General features: G+C 46.0%; 1 protein-coding gene across 1 annotated transcript in view; it reads right to left on the reverse strand.

Moving 5' to 3' along the window:
- The window catches only part of grid2ipb (glutamate receptor, ionotropic, delta 2 (Grid2) interacting protein, b), a gene marked incomplete at both ends in the record, with an annotated part of 65,376 nt that overhangs the window by 30,093 nt on the left and 15,430 nt on the right, over positions 1-19,853 (reverse strand). Inside the window, 9 exons of the mRNA XM_083635770.1 lie at positions 1,946-2,271; positions 2,858-2,975; positions 7,869-7,954; positions 8,990-9,115; positions 10,092-10,243; positions 12,797-12,952; positions 14,709-14,861; positions 16,588-16,657; positions 18,717-18,802. Coding sequence (XP_083491896.1) covers positions 1,946-2,271; positions 2,858-2,975; positions 7,869-7,954; positions 8,990-9,115; positions 10,092-10,243; positions 12,797-12,952; positions 14,709-14,861; positions 16,588-16,657; positions 18,717-18,802 — 1,273 coding nt within the window. The remainder of the gene's footprint in view (positions 1-1,945; positions 2,272-2,857; positions 2,976-7,868; positions 7,955-8,989; positions 9,116-10,091; positions 10,244-12,796; positions 12,953-14,708; positions 14,862-16,587; positions 16,658-18,716; positions 18,803-19,853) is intronic.

Consider the following 19,853-nt stretch of genomic DNA (forward strand, 5'->3'; position numbering starts at 1 on the left):
GTGATAGTAAGACAAGAAGATATGTAGATGTCCTTCTCTTCTCTGTGTGCGATAGTAAGACAAGAAGATATGTAGATGTCCTTCTCTTCTCTGTGTGTGATAGTAAGACAAGAAGAAGGTAGATGTCCTTCTCTTCTCTGTGTGTGATAGTAAGACAAGAAGATATGTAGATGTCCTTCTCTTCTCTGTGTGTGATAGTAAGACAAGAAGAAGGTAGATGTCCTTCTCTTCTCTGTGTGTGATAGTGAGACAAGAAGATATGTAGATGTCCTTCTCTTCTCTGTGTGTGATAGTAAGACAAGAAGGTAGATGTCCGTCTCTTCTCTGTGTGTGATAGTAAGACAAGAAGATATGTAGATGTCCGTCTCTTCTCTGTGTGTGATAGTAAGACAAGAAGATATGTAGATGTCCTTCTCTTCTCTGTGTGTGATAGTAAGACAAGAAGAAGGTAGATGTCCTTCTCTTCTCTGTGTGTGATAGTAAGACAAGAAGAAGGTAGATGTCCTTCTCTTCTCTGTGTGTGATAGTAAGACAAGAAGAAGGTAGATGTCCTTCTCTTCTCTGTGTGTGATAGTAAGACAAGAAGAAGGTAGATGTCCTTCTCTTCTCTGTGTGTGATAGTGAGACAAGAAGATATGTAGATGTCCTTCTCTTCTCTGTGTGTGATAGTAAGACAAGAAGGTAGATGTCCGTCTCTTCTCTGTGTGTGATAGTAAGACAAGAAGATATGTAGATGTCCGTCTCTTCTCTGTGTGTGATAGTAAGACAAGAAGATATGTAGATGTCCTTCTCTTCTCTGTGTGTGATAGTAAGACAAGAAGATATGTAGATGTCCTTCTCTTCTCTGTGTGTGATAGTAAGACAAGAAGGTAGATGTCCTTCTCTTCTCTGTGTGTGATAGTAAGACAAGAAGGTAGATGTCCTTCTCTTCTCTGTGTGTGATAGTAAGACAAGAAGGTAGATGTCCTTCTCTTCTCTGTGTGTGATAGTAAGACAAGAAGGTAGATGTCCTTCTCTTCTCTGTGTGTGATAGTAAGACAAGAAGGTAGATGTCCTTCTCTTCTCTGTGTGTGATAGTAAGACAAGAAGATACGTAGATGTCCTTCTCTTCTCTGTGTGTGATAGTAAGACAAGAAGGTACATGTCCTTCTCTTCTCTGTGCAGCACCTGGTTACAGTACAGATTTCAGCTAAAAACAGGGTGTAAATGATGTATTTTCTAGTCAACTTGGCATCTCAGGGCTTGTGGAGACTTGGATTACAGCAGGTGAGCAATATGGATGTTTTTTTTGTTTTTACCTTTTTGCTTGTGCTAATGGGGGTATACTAGCCAATACCAATGACTACCATTCATTGTGCTAAGCTAATTAGCAGGAGGGGCGGGCTGCTATTTTTCTACCACATGCACAAAGAAGAGGGCATCTATCTTCTCGTCTTAATATGGAAAATAGGCGAATCTCCAAAAATGTTGGTGTGTTCCTTTAACCTCAAACCTAAGAAATATTAATACAAGCCTTGATATCAAGAAGACATCAACAAATCATATGTGTATGTATAGAGAGCAAAGGGCCTTCTTCAAAGCCCTCTTCTGGGCTCAGTATTTGCACCAAGGGATTGAATCTGCCACTCATTTTTCAATAGACATTTGGTAAAATGCTCATACAAATAGTTTTACTTGGTCAAACCAAGAGATTCAACTCCATTTAGAATAAGAATATCTCTATTTTTGGGGGAGGGGGTGTCCGAGTGAAATGTTATTATGGTCTCTCCTGATTCTAAATATAGTTGAATCGCTTTGTTTGACCAAGTAAAACTATTTTTATAAGCATTTAACAAAATGGAAAAATGATTGGCAGATGAAATCCCTTGGTGCGGATGGTGAACCCGGAGGAGGGCGTGGCTTTGGCAAACAGCAGCTGTTGTGTGTGGTGGCGGCTCTCCCTCACCTCCTCGTAGTCGTTGTCTCCGGGGACGAAGTGGTCGACCAGAGTGACCCTGTGACCCAGCTGTTCGCTCAGAGCGTCCAGGAACTTGTCTGTGTCTCGGCTGCGGGGCGGCCGTGAGAAGGTGAACAGCTTCTTGCGGCGGGTGGGGGGGCTGAGGGGGGGCTGCTCTGAGGGGTGGGGGGAGGCGGGGGGGCTGCAGGGGGAGGCGGGGGGGCTCTCCAGGCTGACGTAGGGGTTGGAGTCCAAACTGTTCTGCTGGTAGAGCTCATACACAGGAGCGGGCAGAGGCTCCTTCCAGGACAGCGACAGGCCTGACTTCCGGCTCCCTGCAGAGAAACAATAGCCGTGTTCAGACTGGTTCACTCACACTATTCCCCATGTAGTGTTGATCATAATAGTGAACTATTTAGGGAACGATCAAACGAGTTTCGGACACTACCTCACTCTTGGTAAACATGACCGCATTGCATTGTGGTTGATGGAAGAAAATTTTGGGTACATGCGCTGTTTACTAGAAATTGCAGTGCATTGCAGTCTGTGCATCGCAACAGACAATGGACAAACATGACACAGACACACAGGAATAGGCGGGGAGGGGGACTTAAGAGAAGGCAGAGGAAAAGAAATGGGTGTTGAGGCGGGATTGAAAACTGTGAGGGACGCTGATTCTCTGATGTCAGGGCGAGGGACTTCCACAGCTTGGGAGCTATCCTGGAGGAGGCTCTGTCACCGAAACTGCAGAGGTTGGACTTGGGGGTGGAGGAAAGGCCGGCTGAGGTGGATCTGAGGGACCGGGATGGTTGGTAGGGGGAGAGGAGGTTGGTGAGATATGGGGGGGGGGGTGGGTTGGCAGTTGGTGAAGGGCTTTGTATGTGTGCATGTGTGTGTGTGTGTGCACGTACACAACTGTACCTGTCATTGGGGGGAGTGTGAGGGGGGAGAGAGAGCGTCCCAGCCCCTGGGGGTCTGGAGAGGGCGACACACTCTTCCCTGCGTACACGGTCTCCAGCTCCGTGTACACACCTGCCATCTATGGGCGGAGGCATGACCCGCGGGTTAGCACACATTCACTCAGTTTGAAGGTCCATATGCACACTGCTCTTTAGTTATTTAGAAATCATTTTATGACCGCAAGTAAATTGCAGCCACAAATTCATTTAATAACACATGTTGAATTGCAGTATTTAGGAACGGACTTTCAAATGATGTGACAGCAGAAAGCACAGATAACATAACCAGTATTTCGTCGCTGTTGGGAAACTTAGAGAAACTTAAGGTTATGAATATAACCCCGGTTTCATGAATAATAGGAGTGAGGTTAATGAGAAGGGCATCTTCTCTCTATCACAGAAGCACTACTGCACCAACTCTCTGATTCAGGGTCAGAGTATTTTCCTACATCCCTCCACTGCCCAGGGGACAGCGCCCCCTATATATACCCTCCACTGCCCAGGGGACAGCGCCCCCTATATATACCCTCCACTGCCCAGGGGACAGCGCCCCCTATATATACCCTCCACTGCCCAGGGGACAGCGCCCCCTATATATACCCTCCACTGCCCAGGGGACAGCGCCCCCTATATATACCCTCCACTGCCCAGGGGACAGAGCCCCCTATATATACCCTCCACTGCCCAGGGGACAGAGCCCCCTATACCCTCCACTGCCCAGGGGACAGCGCCCCCTATATATACCCTCCACTGCCCAGGGGACAGCGCCCCCTATATATACCCTCCACTGCCCAGGGGACAGCGCCCCCTATATATACCCTCCACTGCCCAGGGGACAGAGCTCCCTATATATACCCTCCATTGCCCAGGGGGCAGCGCCCCCTATATATACCCTCCACTGCCCAGGGAACAGCGCCCCCTATATATACCCTCCACTGCCCAGGGGACAGAGCCCCATATATATAGGGGCAACGTAGGAGGGGCACGTCATCCTGATAAGCATTTTTCTCGCCTGCCTGGCAAGAAGGGTTGTCTGGTGAGTTACCTCACTTGAATATTCATGAGCTAACTCACTAATGAAGGGTTGTCTGGTGAGTTACCTCACTTGAATATTCATGAGCTAACTCACTAATGAAGGGTTGTCTGGTGAGTTACCTCACTTCAGTATTCATGAGCTAACTCACTAATGAAGGGTTGTCTGGTGAGTTACCTCACTTGAATATTCATGAGCTAACTCACTAATGAAGGGTTGTCTGGTGAGTTACCTCACTTGAATATTCATGAGCTAACTCACTAATGAAGGGTTGTCTGGTGAGTTACCTCACTTCAGTATTCACAAGCTAACTCACTAATGAAGGGTTGTCTGGTGAGTTACCTCACTTCAGTATTCATGAGCTAACTCACTAATGATAGGGAAGCTCCTGTATGACAGATTAGCATATCTGTCAGAGCTGCTAGGTTCCTTAACTGTCCCCCAAAACTGCTTGTGCCAAGCACAGGGCTGAGACATCCAGTCTATAGAGAGCTCCAGGAATGACGTATTTTTGTAGGCTGAATGCGGAAGTCCCGAACTTCCTGGTTCTTCACTGTTTCTGTCTATGGGATTTTTGAATGGGTTTTTGGCACGATGCTTCAAATAATGTCTGTGGGCAACGCAAGTTTAATCAAACGCGAACCAAGGTTCAGCGGGATAATCTTCACACATGAGGACCACTTTCATGAGTTTTGAAGCATAACAGCGAGCTCTAGAGGTAAAAAGCTCGTGCTAAGCTAATCCAGAACTACACACAGTGTCGCATAGGCGTCCACGCATTGATTGCGAGAGAAAGAATTTCCGCGTTCACTCATGATGACGTATAATATCCGCGTCGACATTGTAGTCTCATTTAGCCGTTTGCTAGCTAGCCACCCTTTTAACGGCACATAAAAGCTTCAAAACTCATAAAAGTGGTCTTCATGTGTGAAGATGATGTTACTAAACACTGGTTCGCGTTTGATTAAGCCAGCGTTGCCCAGAGAGATTATTAGAAGCATCGCGCCAAAAACCCATTCAAAACTCCCATAGGCGAAAACTGTGAAGAACCAGGGCTGTTAGCATCGATGATTTCCGGACTCGTTCCTGGACCTCTCTATAGAACCGGACAAAGGTGAGGGGCAAGAAGCAGCTCACCACCACAAACATGTCCTGAAGAGACACTCCCCTGAAAAGGGCCCAGGATAAAGCCATCCCACAAGTAGAGTTTGCATGGAACCCCTGAGGTGGCTGTGCGCCCTGACTCATATAAGCCAAGGTAATAGCCTCCCCAGCCCAATGTGAGAGGTGTTGCTTGGAGATGGGCTTGCCTAAACAAGGATTAGCCCAGGAGGGGAACAGCTGATCACTCTTCCTGAGCCCCCTCGCTTTGTCCATATAAGTGCACAGGGCACGGACTGAGCCTGTTGCTCCCCAGGAGAAGCAGTGAAGGCCACCAGAGTAATGGGAGAACAAGAGCTCATAACCTTAGGCACAGGGGCTGGGTTAGGGATCATAGCCACCCTTCCATCCCCTGGAGCAAACTGAATGCACGAGGGGTGGACAGAGAGCATGTGTAAGTCATTAACCCTCTTGGATGAGGCTAGTAACAACACTGTCTTTAAAGACAGGTGCTTCAAACTTGCCTCATGCAGTGGTTCAGAAGGGGGACATTGAGCCCCTCCAGAACCACAGGCAAATCCCACAAAGGCACCAGGGTCTTGGAGACATGGAGGCCCCTGTGGGCCCGCTTCATAACAGTGCAAATCAGTTCATCTTGGCATCCTGATGGTTTTAAGTCCACAACCCAGATGGCCAGCAGATAAGGCTGCCAGGTCAACCTTGAATGTGGAGAAGGCTCTGCCCTCATCAATTAAGTCTTGTATACAAAAAGGGAGTGTGGCCCTCTTTCCAGCTTCCACCTGTGACCATACAAGGTTCTGGTGGAAGGAGCCCTTTGGTTCTTGTTAGTGGCAATCACCCTAGGTGGGAAATTTAGCCAATCAGGGGCCAGGACCAGAGTACTAGACATTCTGGACCTGAACGGAACACTGTCTCCCATCCCTGTGACAACATTTTGCTGTTCGTTAGGAGTCTCCAAGCCAGGGAGCACACGGCATCCAATAAATCTCCACTAGCCAGTGTATTGCTGGCTACAGTGGGGGTATGAGAATGAGCGTGCATCCATGATCCCTCACTCTGGATAGGGTGGGGGAAATCAGTCACAGCGGGGAGAACGCGTAAAGCAGCTGGTGCGGACTGAGAAGGTCCACCATGGCTCGGCCGTAGTGTGACCATATCTGTTCCACAATTTGGGGGTGGAGAGACCACTCCCCATAAATCGGCCCACACTTGGACATCTGTCTGGTCTGGTCAGGTCTGTGGCTCTGTTCAGGGTCCCTGGGAAGTGCGTTGCCCTCAGGGAGAGGAAACACGCACTGCTCCAAAGGACCAATGTGTGCAACTTCAGTGAGCGCAAGCCGCCCTGGCAATTTATATACAACACTGTTGTTGTGTTCGCCGACCTCACCAGAACCAGAGCTTGCACTTTTCCTCGTTTATCACAAAAGCTAAATTGGAGGTGTGTCATGACTACTACTCCTACTCACATTGTGCCAAAACCAAGCAGATGCCCACGCGCTGCGTCCGTGCACCGGACAAACACCCTCGGGCTGAGGCAGAGGCAGATGGAAGCACACAATATTGGTAACATACCCCCGTGAAGGCAAACCTGAGAACCTGGAAATCGCCTCTGAGGGCGATATATTGGTCATTTTGACGCACTAAACGCAGAAGTGATGCATCCTTCCGCATTCTGAATTTGAATTTCTGGAGGTATTTGTTTAGAGCTCGCAGATCCAGAATCGGGTGGATTCCTGTGCTGCCCCGTTTGGGCACTATGAAGTATCTGGAATAGAAACCGGCGTGGGTCTGCCCTTGACACAATGTGCCATTGTTCAGCAGTGAGTTTATTTCCTCCTGAAGAATAAGAGCTGCCTCGCCCTGAGTTTGTGTATTAATAATGCCGGAAAATGTGGGTGGAAGGGTTCAGAATTGGAGTCTGTAACCCTTTGAAATGGTTAGCAAAGCCCACTCCGGAGCCACCATATCTTTCCACATTTCTCACCTGTCTGCGAGATTGGGTTTGGGGGCCGTGACCTTGCTCCCTGGAGGAGAAACCAACAGTGGTACTGTCGCGCCCTCTCCTGGAGGGTGAGGGGGATGACACAGTCCCCGCACTGCGTGTGCACGAACATGGCAGCATGGGAACAGGACCCCCCCCCCGCCAAAGGCTTGAGCCTTCAGCGGGCGGGACACAGCAGGTTTTGACACCACGCTGTTTATGATCATGTCTGTTTGTTTGTTTTAGCTGCATCCTTGGATGCGACAGCTTGGCATACTTTAATAATTTTCTCAAGGAAAGAACATTTGTGTGCTTATGAGTACAGTATGCCAGGGGCATACTGTAGGGGCATCCCACCAGAGAGGTGGGGTGGACATCACCCTAACTTCTTCTTCTCCGACTGCTGGGGAGGTGGAGAAGATGAAGCCTGTGTGGCTGGCTGCTGCTGCTTGGGCCCTCAACCAAACTGGCACCAAATCAGAGATTTGGCACAGTGAAGAGTGCTTCTGTGATCAAGAGAAGATGCCCTTCTCATTAGTGTGTTACCTCACAAATATTATGAATATAGAACCTTGTATCTAAAAAAAAACTATTTTTATAAGGAAGAAAAAAACATTCCCATTTTAACATACTGTCATGTAATAGCAACAACATTAATAACCAGTAATATAACATATTTTGCTCGTCCAAAGTACCTGAAACTTTCACAGCTTATTTTTTTTACACTAAATCCATTTATGAGCAAAAAAGAAAAAAGGCAGAACGAGGTTTCCACCCAACAGCGACGATTTGTAATGCTGGTTGCCAGATGGCGGCGCTGAGAAGCGTTATACCTACATGTTTGAGGTCGGGGGACTCGGGAAAGGAGGTCCCGTCTCCGCACTGCCTCTCCTCCGGACTCCCACATTCATCCACATGAATTCCTAAAGCACAATAACGCATGAGCCGGGACACACGGACAGACAGTCAGCATCCCCCAAGTCCATCCACCTCCAGCCAAGAGAGGACAGGATGAGGACAGGAGGAACAACAGGCAAAGCTTGGCTCCTGGAGCAGGAGTTAGCTCCTGGAGGAGGAGGAGTTAGCTCATGGAGCAGGAGTTAGCTCCTGAAGCAGGAGTTAGCACCTCCTGGAGGAGGAGTTAGCTCCTGGAGCAGGAGTTAGCAGCTCCTGGAGCAGGAGTTAGCACCTCCTGGAGGAGTTAGCTCCTGGAGCAGGAGTTAGCACCTCCTGGAGGAGAAGTTAGCTCGTGGAGGAGGAATTAGCTCCTCGAGCAGGAGTTAGCTCCTAGAGCAGGAGTTAGCTTGTGTAGCAGGAGTTAGCTCCTGGAACAGGAGTTAGCTCCTTGAGCAACATAGTCAGCACATGCACTGTACTGATGACCGCACACAGCGCATGCGCGTCATGACAAACGAGGAAGTAACTTCAGTTACTCTTGGTTAGTTTGGTTAATCTTTGTTAGTTCTGGGTGTGTGGATTTACTTTCCAGTAACTCTGGATTATTATTTCAATGCGTGGTGAGTGCACGAGTCACAACATGGCGCTGTTTTGGTGACTGAACGGTGATAGGCAGCTGTACCGTTCACTACCGTTGTAGCGCTAAGCTAAGTAGCACCGAGGGATGTACCGCTCTTTGTAGGGCACGCACAGTGACGATAAAGGCACACGCATTCTCCATTTACTGTCAGCAATATGGCAACTAGGGGAATCTCCCAAAATGTTGGCGTATCCCTTTAAATTAGCTATAAAGGCTGTGAACATGCTTAATCCTGTTGTAAAGACATGCATTTTAACATGGGGTGAACGGGGAATGACTGTTTTGGAGCCAGCCTCAAGTGGCCATTCGAGGAACTACAGCTTTCAGTATCACTTTCACAGCTTCCTCTGTCCAAGCCCAAACTTGTCAACTGATCAGACCTTGTGAGAGGAAACACGTTGTTGTTGTTGTTGCAGCCTACCCATGCCCAGGTGCGTCCCGATGACGAGGTCGTCGGAGCTCCTCTCCTGGACGACGCCGCGGTACGACGTCCCAGTCACACGCATCGAGCTGCTCCTACGATGCTGCTCCTGCCCCAGCTCAGGGTCTACACACACACACACACACACACACACACACACACGCATGCACGCACACACGAACACGCACACACACACACTTAGTAGGGATGAGCAAGTACACCATTATGTGTATCTGTTTAACCAACTAAATTACAGTATCTGTAACTGTATCTGTACTCAGAGGGGTGTGGCTTTACATCAAAAGTGGGTGGGTTTTAGACTGAAAGTGGGTGTAGCTTTTTTTTGGGGGGGGGGCAGTTCTGCATGCCGAGATGCCACCAAAACCTTTAAAGTATAGCAAAAAAAAAGTATGGTATCGCACTGGTCTCGTCATTATTTAAAGGTACATTCAGCGATGTTTTTGTGTTATTAAAATAAGTGTTAAATGGCTCTATATTCTGACAGCAATCACTGAAATAGAGTGTTTGGTCAGGGACTTGAAACCCCCAACCCCCCGCTGTCCTCTATCTCTCTCCTGTAGTCCTGCATGTAGAGCGGAGGTATCTCCCTAGACCGCAACCGTAACTCATAGAGACTCACGGATGGCGGCGTGGATTCGGGGTGAAAAAATACATAGTCCTTTACAGGCATTGGGATCTGACGTTCCGTTTCCCAGAAACTTTTGTCTGACTGGATAGTTTGAGGTCAGCGCCAATTTGTATCCAATCAGAGAAAAGTTGACATTTTCTGGGAAACGGAAGGTCGGAAGGCCTGTGCCTGGCTCAGTTAACCCCTGAAGGCCTGTGTTCTGGCTCAGTTAACCCCTGAAGGCTTGTGTTCTGGCTCAGTTAACCCCTGAAGGCCTGTGTTCTGGCTCAGTTAACCTTGAAGGCTTGTGTTCTGGCTCAGTTAACCCCTGAAGGCCTGTGTTCTGACTCAGTTAACCCCTGAAGGCCTGTGTTCTGACTCAGTTAACCTTGAAGGCTTGTGTTCTGGCTCAGTTAACCCCTGAAGGCCTGTGTTCTGGCTCAGTTAACCCCTGAAGGCCTCTGTTTGGCTCACCGGCGCTCTTGAAGCCCAGGAAGCGTGAGATCTTGCTCTGGCAGTGCTCCTGCTCGTCATAGGTCAGCAGCTGGTAGATAAACTCCCAGATCAGCTGTTTGGCCGGAGTGTCCAACACTGGAAACACATCCACTATCAAGGTGTCCACGTTCCTGCAAATACACACGCACGCATGCACACGCACACGCACGCACACACACACACACACACACACACACACACACACACACACACACACACACACACACACACACACACACACACACACACACACAGTGACATCACATATACATGTAGAGTGCCAAAGGCATGCCCTCTTCCGGGTTAAGCATACGAACCAAGGGATTTCGACGCTATTCTTTTTTCCATCTACATTTCATATGCTTATCCTCCTATAATAAGAATGAGAAGTGTCCATGTGTGTGTGTGTGTGTGTGTGTGTGTGTGTGAGTGAGTGAGTGTGAGAAAAAAGAATGGCGGATTAAATCCCTTGGTTCATATTACTAACCCTGAAGAGGGCATGACTTTGGCTCTCTCACCACAGGCTATTCTCACTGTTTCATATCATAACTGATTGCAATTTGGTGCACAGATTTAATGTAAATGCCAGATTTAAATTCTCTGCATCTGTAATGAGAAGTTCAGTCAAGAGGGAGCGAACAGGATGAAACACACATGCACACAGACACAGGAGTGAACAGGATGAAAGAAGATTAGAAAAACAGGTAGGATTAGGATAGCAGAGGAATGTCAGATATGAAAGGATTTGTTGACTGCCTGTTTGCATGTACGTATAGGAGAGTTCAGTTCTAAGCCTGTCGCATGCCATGCAAGATGTTTGGATCAGAATCAAAGCATGTAATGCCATTTGGATTCTGTGTTGTAAAAGCATAACCCAGAGGCCTGACAGACAATATGATCTCTTATATTGTGTGCCCTTCAAAATGGGAAGTCAGATATTCCCAGCTGGTACAGTAGGGTGTAATTACAACAATTCATGCCTTCCAGTTGTCCAGCTCGGGGGAAAATGTGGAAAACATGGATGCTTGAGAGATTTTCTTTGCCTAATGTAAAATACTGCTCCCCATGCAACAGCAAATGTTTGATATTTGGCAATGTTAGCTATAGACTGTTAGAAGAAGTACAACTTCACATTTCAAATTAATATGTTAAAGTGATAATCTGCATTATTGGGTTCCTTGATTTTGGCAAGACTTTTGTTGATAAGCGTTCATTGCGTTTGTGTTTTGCACTGGCCCAGCATTCCCAAAGACTGGTTGGGACCCACAGGTGGGTCTGCACAGGAGATCTTATTTGGGTCGCCAATTCTTTTTAGCAGAATCTCTCTTTCATTTAAATTGTGTAAATTGTTTTACTGATGAGAGGAAATAAAAACAAGGTGTTAAGTCTGCCGAAATGCATTTGGTCTACTGTATGTTTTCAATAACACATGCATGAGACAAAGTTGTGATTTATCAAACATACAGTACAGTATATCTCTTGGAAATGGCTGGTTTAGCTATTCAAGATAATAAGATGATGTAGAAAAAGCAGGAAAAATGAGCAGGAAATAAATGTATGCTTGAGAACCGTTCGTTTGATCGAATGGTTCTCAAGATAAACCGCTTTTTGTGTTGCCAGTAGGTGACGCTATGACTGTGTGCATGTCCAAATTGCAAGAAATTCGGCACTGCACTCCTTCAGGTCCCCATAAGGCTAAGCGCACTCCCCAAGTTTGAACTTTAACTTACACTAGGCTAAGATTTTTCTGTAAAAATACATGTTTAGTTTTGTACAAAACCTTTAATCAGTAAGTAACTTCTTGAATCTTGAATCTTGAATAACTCAAGAAAGAGTATCCCTCGATCCACTCGTCGCACCCCAGACTCAAATATGATGTTAAATCGCTGTACTCTGCATACTAAATAAATTAGTCTGTGCCACTTCGCAGCCCAAGCTGCTGTTTTGAGGGTGGGTCTCTAGGGAATTGGTTGTAGCAATAAAAAGGTGGCTAACAGAAAGAGTCAGGTTGGGTGGGTGCGCCTGATCGCTAAAGTCGTTACTAATTGGTTCCCCCAGGATTTCGTGGGAACGAATCACTGGCCAGGATTCAAACGTGATTGGAGCATGGAGTAACATAGTGTATCAGACCCAGATAGAAGATCTGCAGCATGCAGTAATGTAGTGTATCAGACCCAGAGAGAGATCTGCAGCGTTCAGTAGCGTAGTGTATCAGACCCAGAGAGATCTGCAGCATGTAGTAACATAGTGTATCAGACTCAGAGAGAGATCTGCAGCATGCAGTAACATAGTTTATCAGACCCAGAGAGATCTGCAGCATGTAGTAACATAGTGTATCAGACTCAGAGAGAGATCTGCAGCATGCAGTAACGTAGTGTATCAGACCCAGAGAGAGATCTGCAGCATGCAGTAACGTAGTGTATCAGACCCAGAGAGAGATCTGTAGCATGCAGTAACGTAGTGTATCAGACCCAGAGAGAGATCTGCAGCAAGCAGTAACGTAGTGTATCAGACCCAGAGAGAGATCTGCAGCATGCAGTAACGTAGTGTATCAGACCCAGAGAGAGATCTGCAGCATGTATCACATAGTGTATCAGACCCAGAGAGAGCTCTGCAGCATGCAGTAACATAGTGTATCAGCGTAATAACTCTGGGTCTGGCATTGAGACTATCCATCCACTGACCTGTGCTGGAAGAAAGTCTCCAGGCTCTTGCAGACAGTGTACCTCTCCTGGATGGTCAGCAGGTGCTGCAGCTGTTGGCTGAAGGTGCGTCCGTGGACTTTGATGCTCGGAGGGAGGATCTCAGCCACCCACTGCAGAGAGCTTAGGGCCGGAGACCTGGCCAGAGGCAGCCCAGGGAAAGCATGCACTTTATTTGAGCATATTTTTTTCATTCATACACTTATAAATAAACAATGTCATGTGCTTTGTGCGCTCATTTCTAGCACATGTGCAGTTGAGCAATTGTGAGCTGTGCGCCTTGCGGAATTCTGCCTGATTATAGTAGTGAGATAACCGAGAACATCAGGATTTTCTTTTACTGCAGATCAGCTGCCATTTTACAGTAGGTAGACAGCTCATTGAGATAACTGACAAGTGTCGGGGTGAGAACATGGCCAACTGGGGGGTGCTAACAATACACTTCTTCCTATATATATATATATATATATATATACAGTATATATATATAAATATAGTATTTAGTAGCTTATTATGATGTATTTTAATCTTTAATCTCTAACAGAGATGTGGACTTGAGCAATTGTGACTTGGACTCAAGTCGACTTGACTCGAGTCACTGTTTTGATGACTTGCAACTTGACAAGAAATAAATGAATCGAGACCCCATTTGGACTTGGAACCTGAAAGAAAAAAATACTTTTTAACTATTTCAGATCACATCCCTGGTTATACAGTGCACCTATTTAACAATGTATGCAACATAATTCAGAAAAATCAAATTTCTTTGGTTTTTCACATCAAAAGTCAACCATGCTCAGTTCATTCATAACAATATCTACAGTGTGCTGACATCAGGTAGTACTAACAAATTTCAACCCAATTAAGAACCAATATTATGACATGATGGCTGTCAATAAATCTTCATGGTTAGGAGAAGATTCTGAGCAGGCAAAACCTTCCAACTATGTAATTAAGGGTCTTATGTGCCTAATTGTAAGCATCAAAAAGTTGTAGACATTAGCTTCAAACCAAATCCTAAATATTGCCATTTCCCAGTTTTTACTGTTTGCTGAAGTTGGGGTTGGAGTGGGTGGAGCTTATGGCTCATTATGTTAAATTTTTATGCCTCCAGCCTGGCTACCGCCGGCTGGAGGCATTGTGGATTAGGGTTGTCCGTCCGTCCATACGTCCGTCCATTCGTCCATGTTCGTTAACCCGATATCTGAGGAACGCCCTGACGGAATTTCATCAAATTTGCCTCAAGCGTCGACGTGGACTCAAGGATGAACTGATTAGGTTTTGGTGGTCAAAGTTCAAGGTCACTGTGACCTCTCAAATGGCATTTTCAAGTTCGTTAAGGCCATATCTCAGGAACGCCTTGATGGAATTTCTTTGAATTTCCCTCAAACGTCCACTTGGACTCAAGAATGAACTGATTAGATTTTGGTGGTTAAAGGTCAAAGTTCAAGGTCACTGTGACCTCACAAACCCCATTTCCAAGCTCTTTAACGCGATATCTCAGGAACACCTTGACTGAATTTCTTCCAATTTGTCTCAAACGTCGACTTGGACTCAAGGATGCACTAATTCGATTTTGGTGGTCAAAGGGCAAAGGCTATATAGGTTTCAGATTTGTCTGCCACAATACATTATTTTGCTGTACTAGACTGTAGACTGCTGTCTTGCTCTGGTCCGAGGCACAGGGCCCTTCACATCAGCCAACTCCAGTCCTTCATCCCAGACATGCCCACTTTCCTACGGTCAAATCAAACTCCTCCACACGCTATGTCTCGCCTCTCTACCCTGTTTCACTGGGAATATGGCATGATAAGGAATCACATCACTGTGAAATGGCATTTCAGCTCGACCTTAAGACTTGACTTGGACTTGTGAGCATGTGTGGTGTATGGACCTTGCGCACGGTGCAGCGGCGGGGGCTGGGGGGGGCGAGTCCTCCGGGTCGGTGTGGTCTGAAGAGTAGTCAGACGGACCCTCCTCCACCACCAGGGTTGGATTTGCTCCACTGCCCTGAAGCATGGAGACCACCTTCTCATGGGAACAACTCCTAGAGAGAGAAGAGGGGGGAAGGGGAGAGAGAGAGGGAGAGTCAGAGAGAGAGAGAGGGTCAGAGAGAGACAGGAGGATCTCTGTAAGGCTGGCTTTATGGTCGCTGTAGTGAGCCAGGCGCGAGCACACCCGCCAAATATGATGTCATCGCGCAGGTCGTGTCGGGCCTGTTCCAGCGCACGCTCCCAGTGTGTACCACGCTTTGCAAGAGAGACAGTAATGAAATAAGTAAGTCGAGTGTTTTGATCACATGTCTTGACCCATGTGGTCAAACTTTCATTTGCAACTGTTCATTTTTTGTCGTTTCAAGTAAATGTGCTGTGTTGAGAGAGATGAAGAAGCACAAAGTAAGCTACCAGGGCTGAGAACTGAAACACCTTTTTACATTCAGTAAAAACAAGTTTGGTGATTCATATACTGATACACGGTCGTTTCAGAGTGAAACTGCAGTACTGCACATAATGGCTTTTCATTGTCACTTTCTCAATTATCACCGTACAATGTAACATGACAATCACTTGGCTGCAGCACTGAGCATAAATACCTCGGTGCTTGCGCGGAGCTTGCGCACAATCTGTGGAGGTCTGCCTTGCGCTCGACTTTATCTAGCCCAGCCCTTTACACTTAGAGCTCATTTATGCTCCATTTTCATTCCGTATAAACTCAGTTAAGATGTTTCACTTCCCAGGTTCCTCTATTATAAATTATAAATTATAACCCTAACCCTCACATCAAAACCTTCCCATTTTTCTCACATCTTTCTTCAAAGAGCTGGACTCCATAATTTTGTCCTACATTTAGATTTATAAGAACGATAGGATTTTGAAAATTCACTTGCAAAAACCAAAATCTGAAGGAGGGCTGGCCTTGCAGTGTTTAGGCACTACTATTGGGCTGCTAATGTTAGGGCTTTAATGTTTTGGCAGCAAGCGACTCCTGGCAATCTAATTCTCGGTGCCCCCGTGGCTAAAAATGGAGGCCAGCTCTATTGCAAACTCCTCCCTGCCAGCCATGTTGTTTTCTAAGTTAGAGAGGCCTGGGGCTTTGGCAAATTTGAGTTTTGTTGTGAAAACCTGTCAGAATCCTAGGCCAGGTTAGGAGCGTTTTGAATATACCAGATGTTTCTGTTTATACACCAATTTGTTTTAATCACTCTTTTTGGTCCTCACGGTCAGACAGAAACTACCGTGCCTGGAGTGAGAAGAGTGAGAATGGAGAGACTCAGGTTCCTGAGGACCAACTCGCTTAACAAATTTTCAACTATTTGGGGGCCATTTCTGGCCCACTTGGATGAGGTTAGAGGCGACGGGTAACTCGCCCAGCTAATTTCTCAGGGACTCTTTGCGTGGGATTCTATACACATCTATTACAAGCACATAAGCACCGTATGTGGTTGGTAGCTCTACATTGGAATGTTGGAATGTTGATATGTGTATGTTTTTTCTTTTTCCAGAGTTGGTTTTTGTTTTTGATGTTCCGAAGGATTGGGGAAAAATTATTTTGAAAATAATAATAATTATATATATACATATACGAACAGGGAGCTCTCGGTGCAGGCAACATGGAGGGACGGTAAATATTGTTCATCTGTGTGTGTATATATATATACACCGGTATATATATATATATATATATATATATATATATATATATATATATATATACTACATTGTAATGATACAATGCTGGTTGAACAACAGCAGTATTATCATTTAAATGCAGACCTCATGTCCAGTCCGTTGAGGAAAAGGATGCGATCACCTGGTTTCAGCCCACAGTCCTCAGCAGGGCTATCTGAGAGGAGACAGACAAACAGACTTTACTAACAAGTTGCAGGGAACAGGCAGGCGAGAGGCTGGGAAAGAGGAAAACTCCAGAACCACGTTGTATATACACTGACAAAACAGTAGACAGCATATTTCCAAACAACAACATAAAGCAGGGTTCCTACACATTTTCAATTAAAATGTTACATACTTTTTCCAGAACTTGATTTGTTTTGAGAATGTTGTCTGGTGTTCAATATGATTTAGGCAGGTAGACATTTTGGCCTTGATAACTAGGTCATATCACTGTATAGATGAAGATTGTTCTTCACAGCAAATATCAGAATACTAGGGCAATCACTTAATTAAAAAATCTGGCTCCGTCAGGTCACCCGCACAGCCCAGGGGTGGAAGCCATCGTCTCCCTCTTATTCACCTTATGTAGCCCCGCCCACTTGACCCAGTTGTGTTATGACTTCCTGTTCAAAACACTGTCTGTTTTGCTTTTACCTGGTCACTAGTACTGTACTGTCACAGGAAGTGTAAACACAAGTAACAAGTAACTGGCTGACCCCTGTGTTGGAACATAAGGTGAATACTCCCATCACTTATATAGCCAAAGACTGATGACATCACTGATGACATCATCACTGATGACATTGTCACTGATGACATCATCACTGATGACATCACTGACGACATCATCACTGAACTATAGCCTCAGCCTTAGGGCAATCAGCCTTAGGGCAATTAATCTGCCCCAATTTAAAAGATCCGGCTCCGTCAACCGCACGGGTGCTCTTTACACTTCCTGAAAGTTTCAGCCCGATCGCATGTAAAACGGCATAGCTGTGGCCGGCCAAAATTCTTGAAACAAACAGAGTCCACATTGCCAAATTTATATAGATAGATAGATAGATCGATCGATCGATCTACCTCTCATCTACCTCATCAGTCGGAGTATCCCCATAAATAGAAAGACATGTTGTGTCTTTTACCTGACGTCTAACTCATCTGTCAGTCTGAATATCTCCCTAAATAGAAAGACATGTTGTGTCTTTTACCTGACATCTACCTCATATGTCAGTCTGAATAACCCCCCTAAATAGAAAGACATGTTGTGTCTTTTACCTGACGTTTGGGCTATTGTATAACAAGCTCTTCATGTGATAATGTAGTATGGGCTTGTCTCGGCACATTCACTTTGTAGGATCTCTGTTGCCCTCACGATGAGAGACATGATATCCCACCCCCGCCATCTCCACTGAGTCAGTCCAGCTCCAACAGAGATGGTGGTGGGCGGGAGCATCGGCATCATCGTCACACACGCACACACACGCTCACACACACACACACACACACACACACACACACATACCACACACGCCTCCCCATCTCTGCGCCGACACACGGAGCAGTCTGGCAAAGTCCATGGACAGAAACGTCACAGCATCTCTGTCTCTCTGACTGAGGAGTTTTAACCCATTGATACCTGCTGCAGCATTTGTGTGTATATCCCTCATTTGTGTGCGTATCCCTCTAAGACCACGAACCGCGTTAACGCAGTTCGCGGTCTTAAAGGGATACGCACACAAATGCTGCATCAGGTATCAATGGGTTAATGGACAGAAACATCACAGCATCTCTGTCTCTCTGACTGAGGAGTTTCATAAAGATTGACATGAAGTTCAATACTGGAAATGAACAAAACATCAAAGTGCTTAGGTCAGGACATCTGCCCAAGTGTGTGTGAGTGAGCAGAAATTGTGTCCGGGCACAGATATGCCATTTTACATGTGATCACATGTAAAGAGCACCCCTGTGGGGTGAATTATATAATGGAAACCATCATTAATGTTATTGTTTACACCTGTGTTTAGCCTGCCTTGAGACACAAAACGGGTGCTGTGAAAAGGGTCTATAGAGAGACAGTTTGAAAAGGGAAAAATGATACGCACATCACGTATACAGGTGCGAGGCTATAGCAAAAGAGCTCAGATAAATGTCCATTCTTGTGTCTCAATAAATGATACGGCATGGAGTAAGTGTGCAGGCTCTACCGTTTTTCATCTACAGAGAGACAGTACCTGACATGACGGCGTCGATGCAGACGGGGGCGTGGCCTCTCAGCGTGAAGCCGAAGGTCTTCTTCCCCCGGTAGACACGAACCACCCTGAGAGAGAGAGGAAGGGGGAAAGAGACAGAGAGAGATAGAGAAAGAGAGAGAGAGAGGGGAAGGTTGAAGATTGTGAGCAATGTGGGGAAGTGTTTTTGTTTAATTTTATTTGTATTTTGTCTTAAATCGGTGCAAGTTGACTGTGTGAGTGTGTGTATATTGCCTATGGTGTTTGACAGTTGTATTGTTACTGTATGTTTCATAAGGAAATGACAATAAATATATTATAAAAAATATCTGACTAACAATATCTGACTTATAGCCTTGTTTACAATCCATTGTGGTTTACATTTACTTAGTCTGTACATAGGTATACAAATAACGGTCACTCCACGTCACACTTATTGCATACTAGAACGACCGCACCGCGTATATGCCTCCACCAACAAGTGAGCAGTCGACATCCATGTCTTACCACCAACGTAACGTTTCGAGCAGACTGCTCTTCATCAGACTGATGAACGTTAAGCCAAGTCAAGTTTATTTGTATAGCCCTAATTCACAAGCATGTCCCAGAGGGCTTCACAGAAAATATGTCTAGCTAATTCTAGCTGACACAACAGTAGCAAATTACAGAATAATGATAACACATTGAACAATTGATAGAGAAATATAGAAAATATAGAAATATAGGATAGAGCGGAGGAGAGAGCAGGAGAAGGGAGGGAGAGCAGGGAGAATGTGAGAGAGTGATGAGGTGGGGAGGGAATGGGAAATGTTGGGGAGTATAGGAGGTGGGGAAGGAGCAGGGGAAGGGGGAAAGAGCAGAGAGCAGGAGAGGGGGAAGGGAGAGTGGGGGGGTGTGGGGGAGGAGAGAGCAGGGAGAGGGAGGAGGTGGGGAGAGAATGGGAAATGTGGGGGAGGAGAGAACGGAGAAGGAGAGGAGTGGGGAAAGTTGCAGGGGAAGGGGGAAAGAAAGAGAATGGGTGCCATTAGGCGTGCACAGATCGATCGGCAAGCAATCTGTATCGGCCGATTTTGACCTCAAATATGCGATCGGCTGATTGCCGATATTTTTATATATTATTATTATTATTATTTTATTTTT

Source organism: Poromitra crassiceps (genome assembly GCF_964638095.1).
Source record: "Poromitra crassiceps genome assembly, chromosome: 4".
NCBI lineage: Eukaryota > Metazoa > Chordata > Actinopteri > Beryciformes > Melamphaidae > Poromitra > Poromitra crassiceps.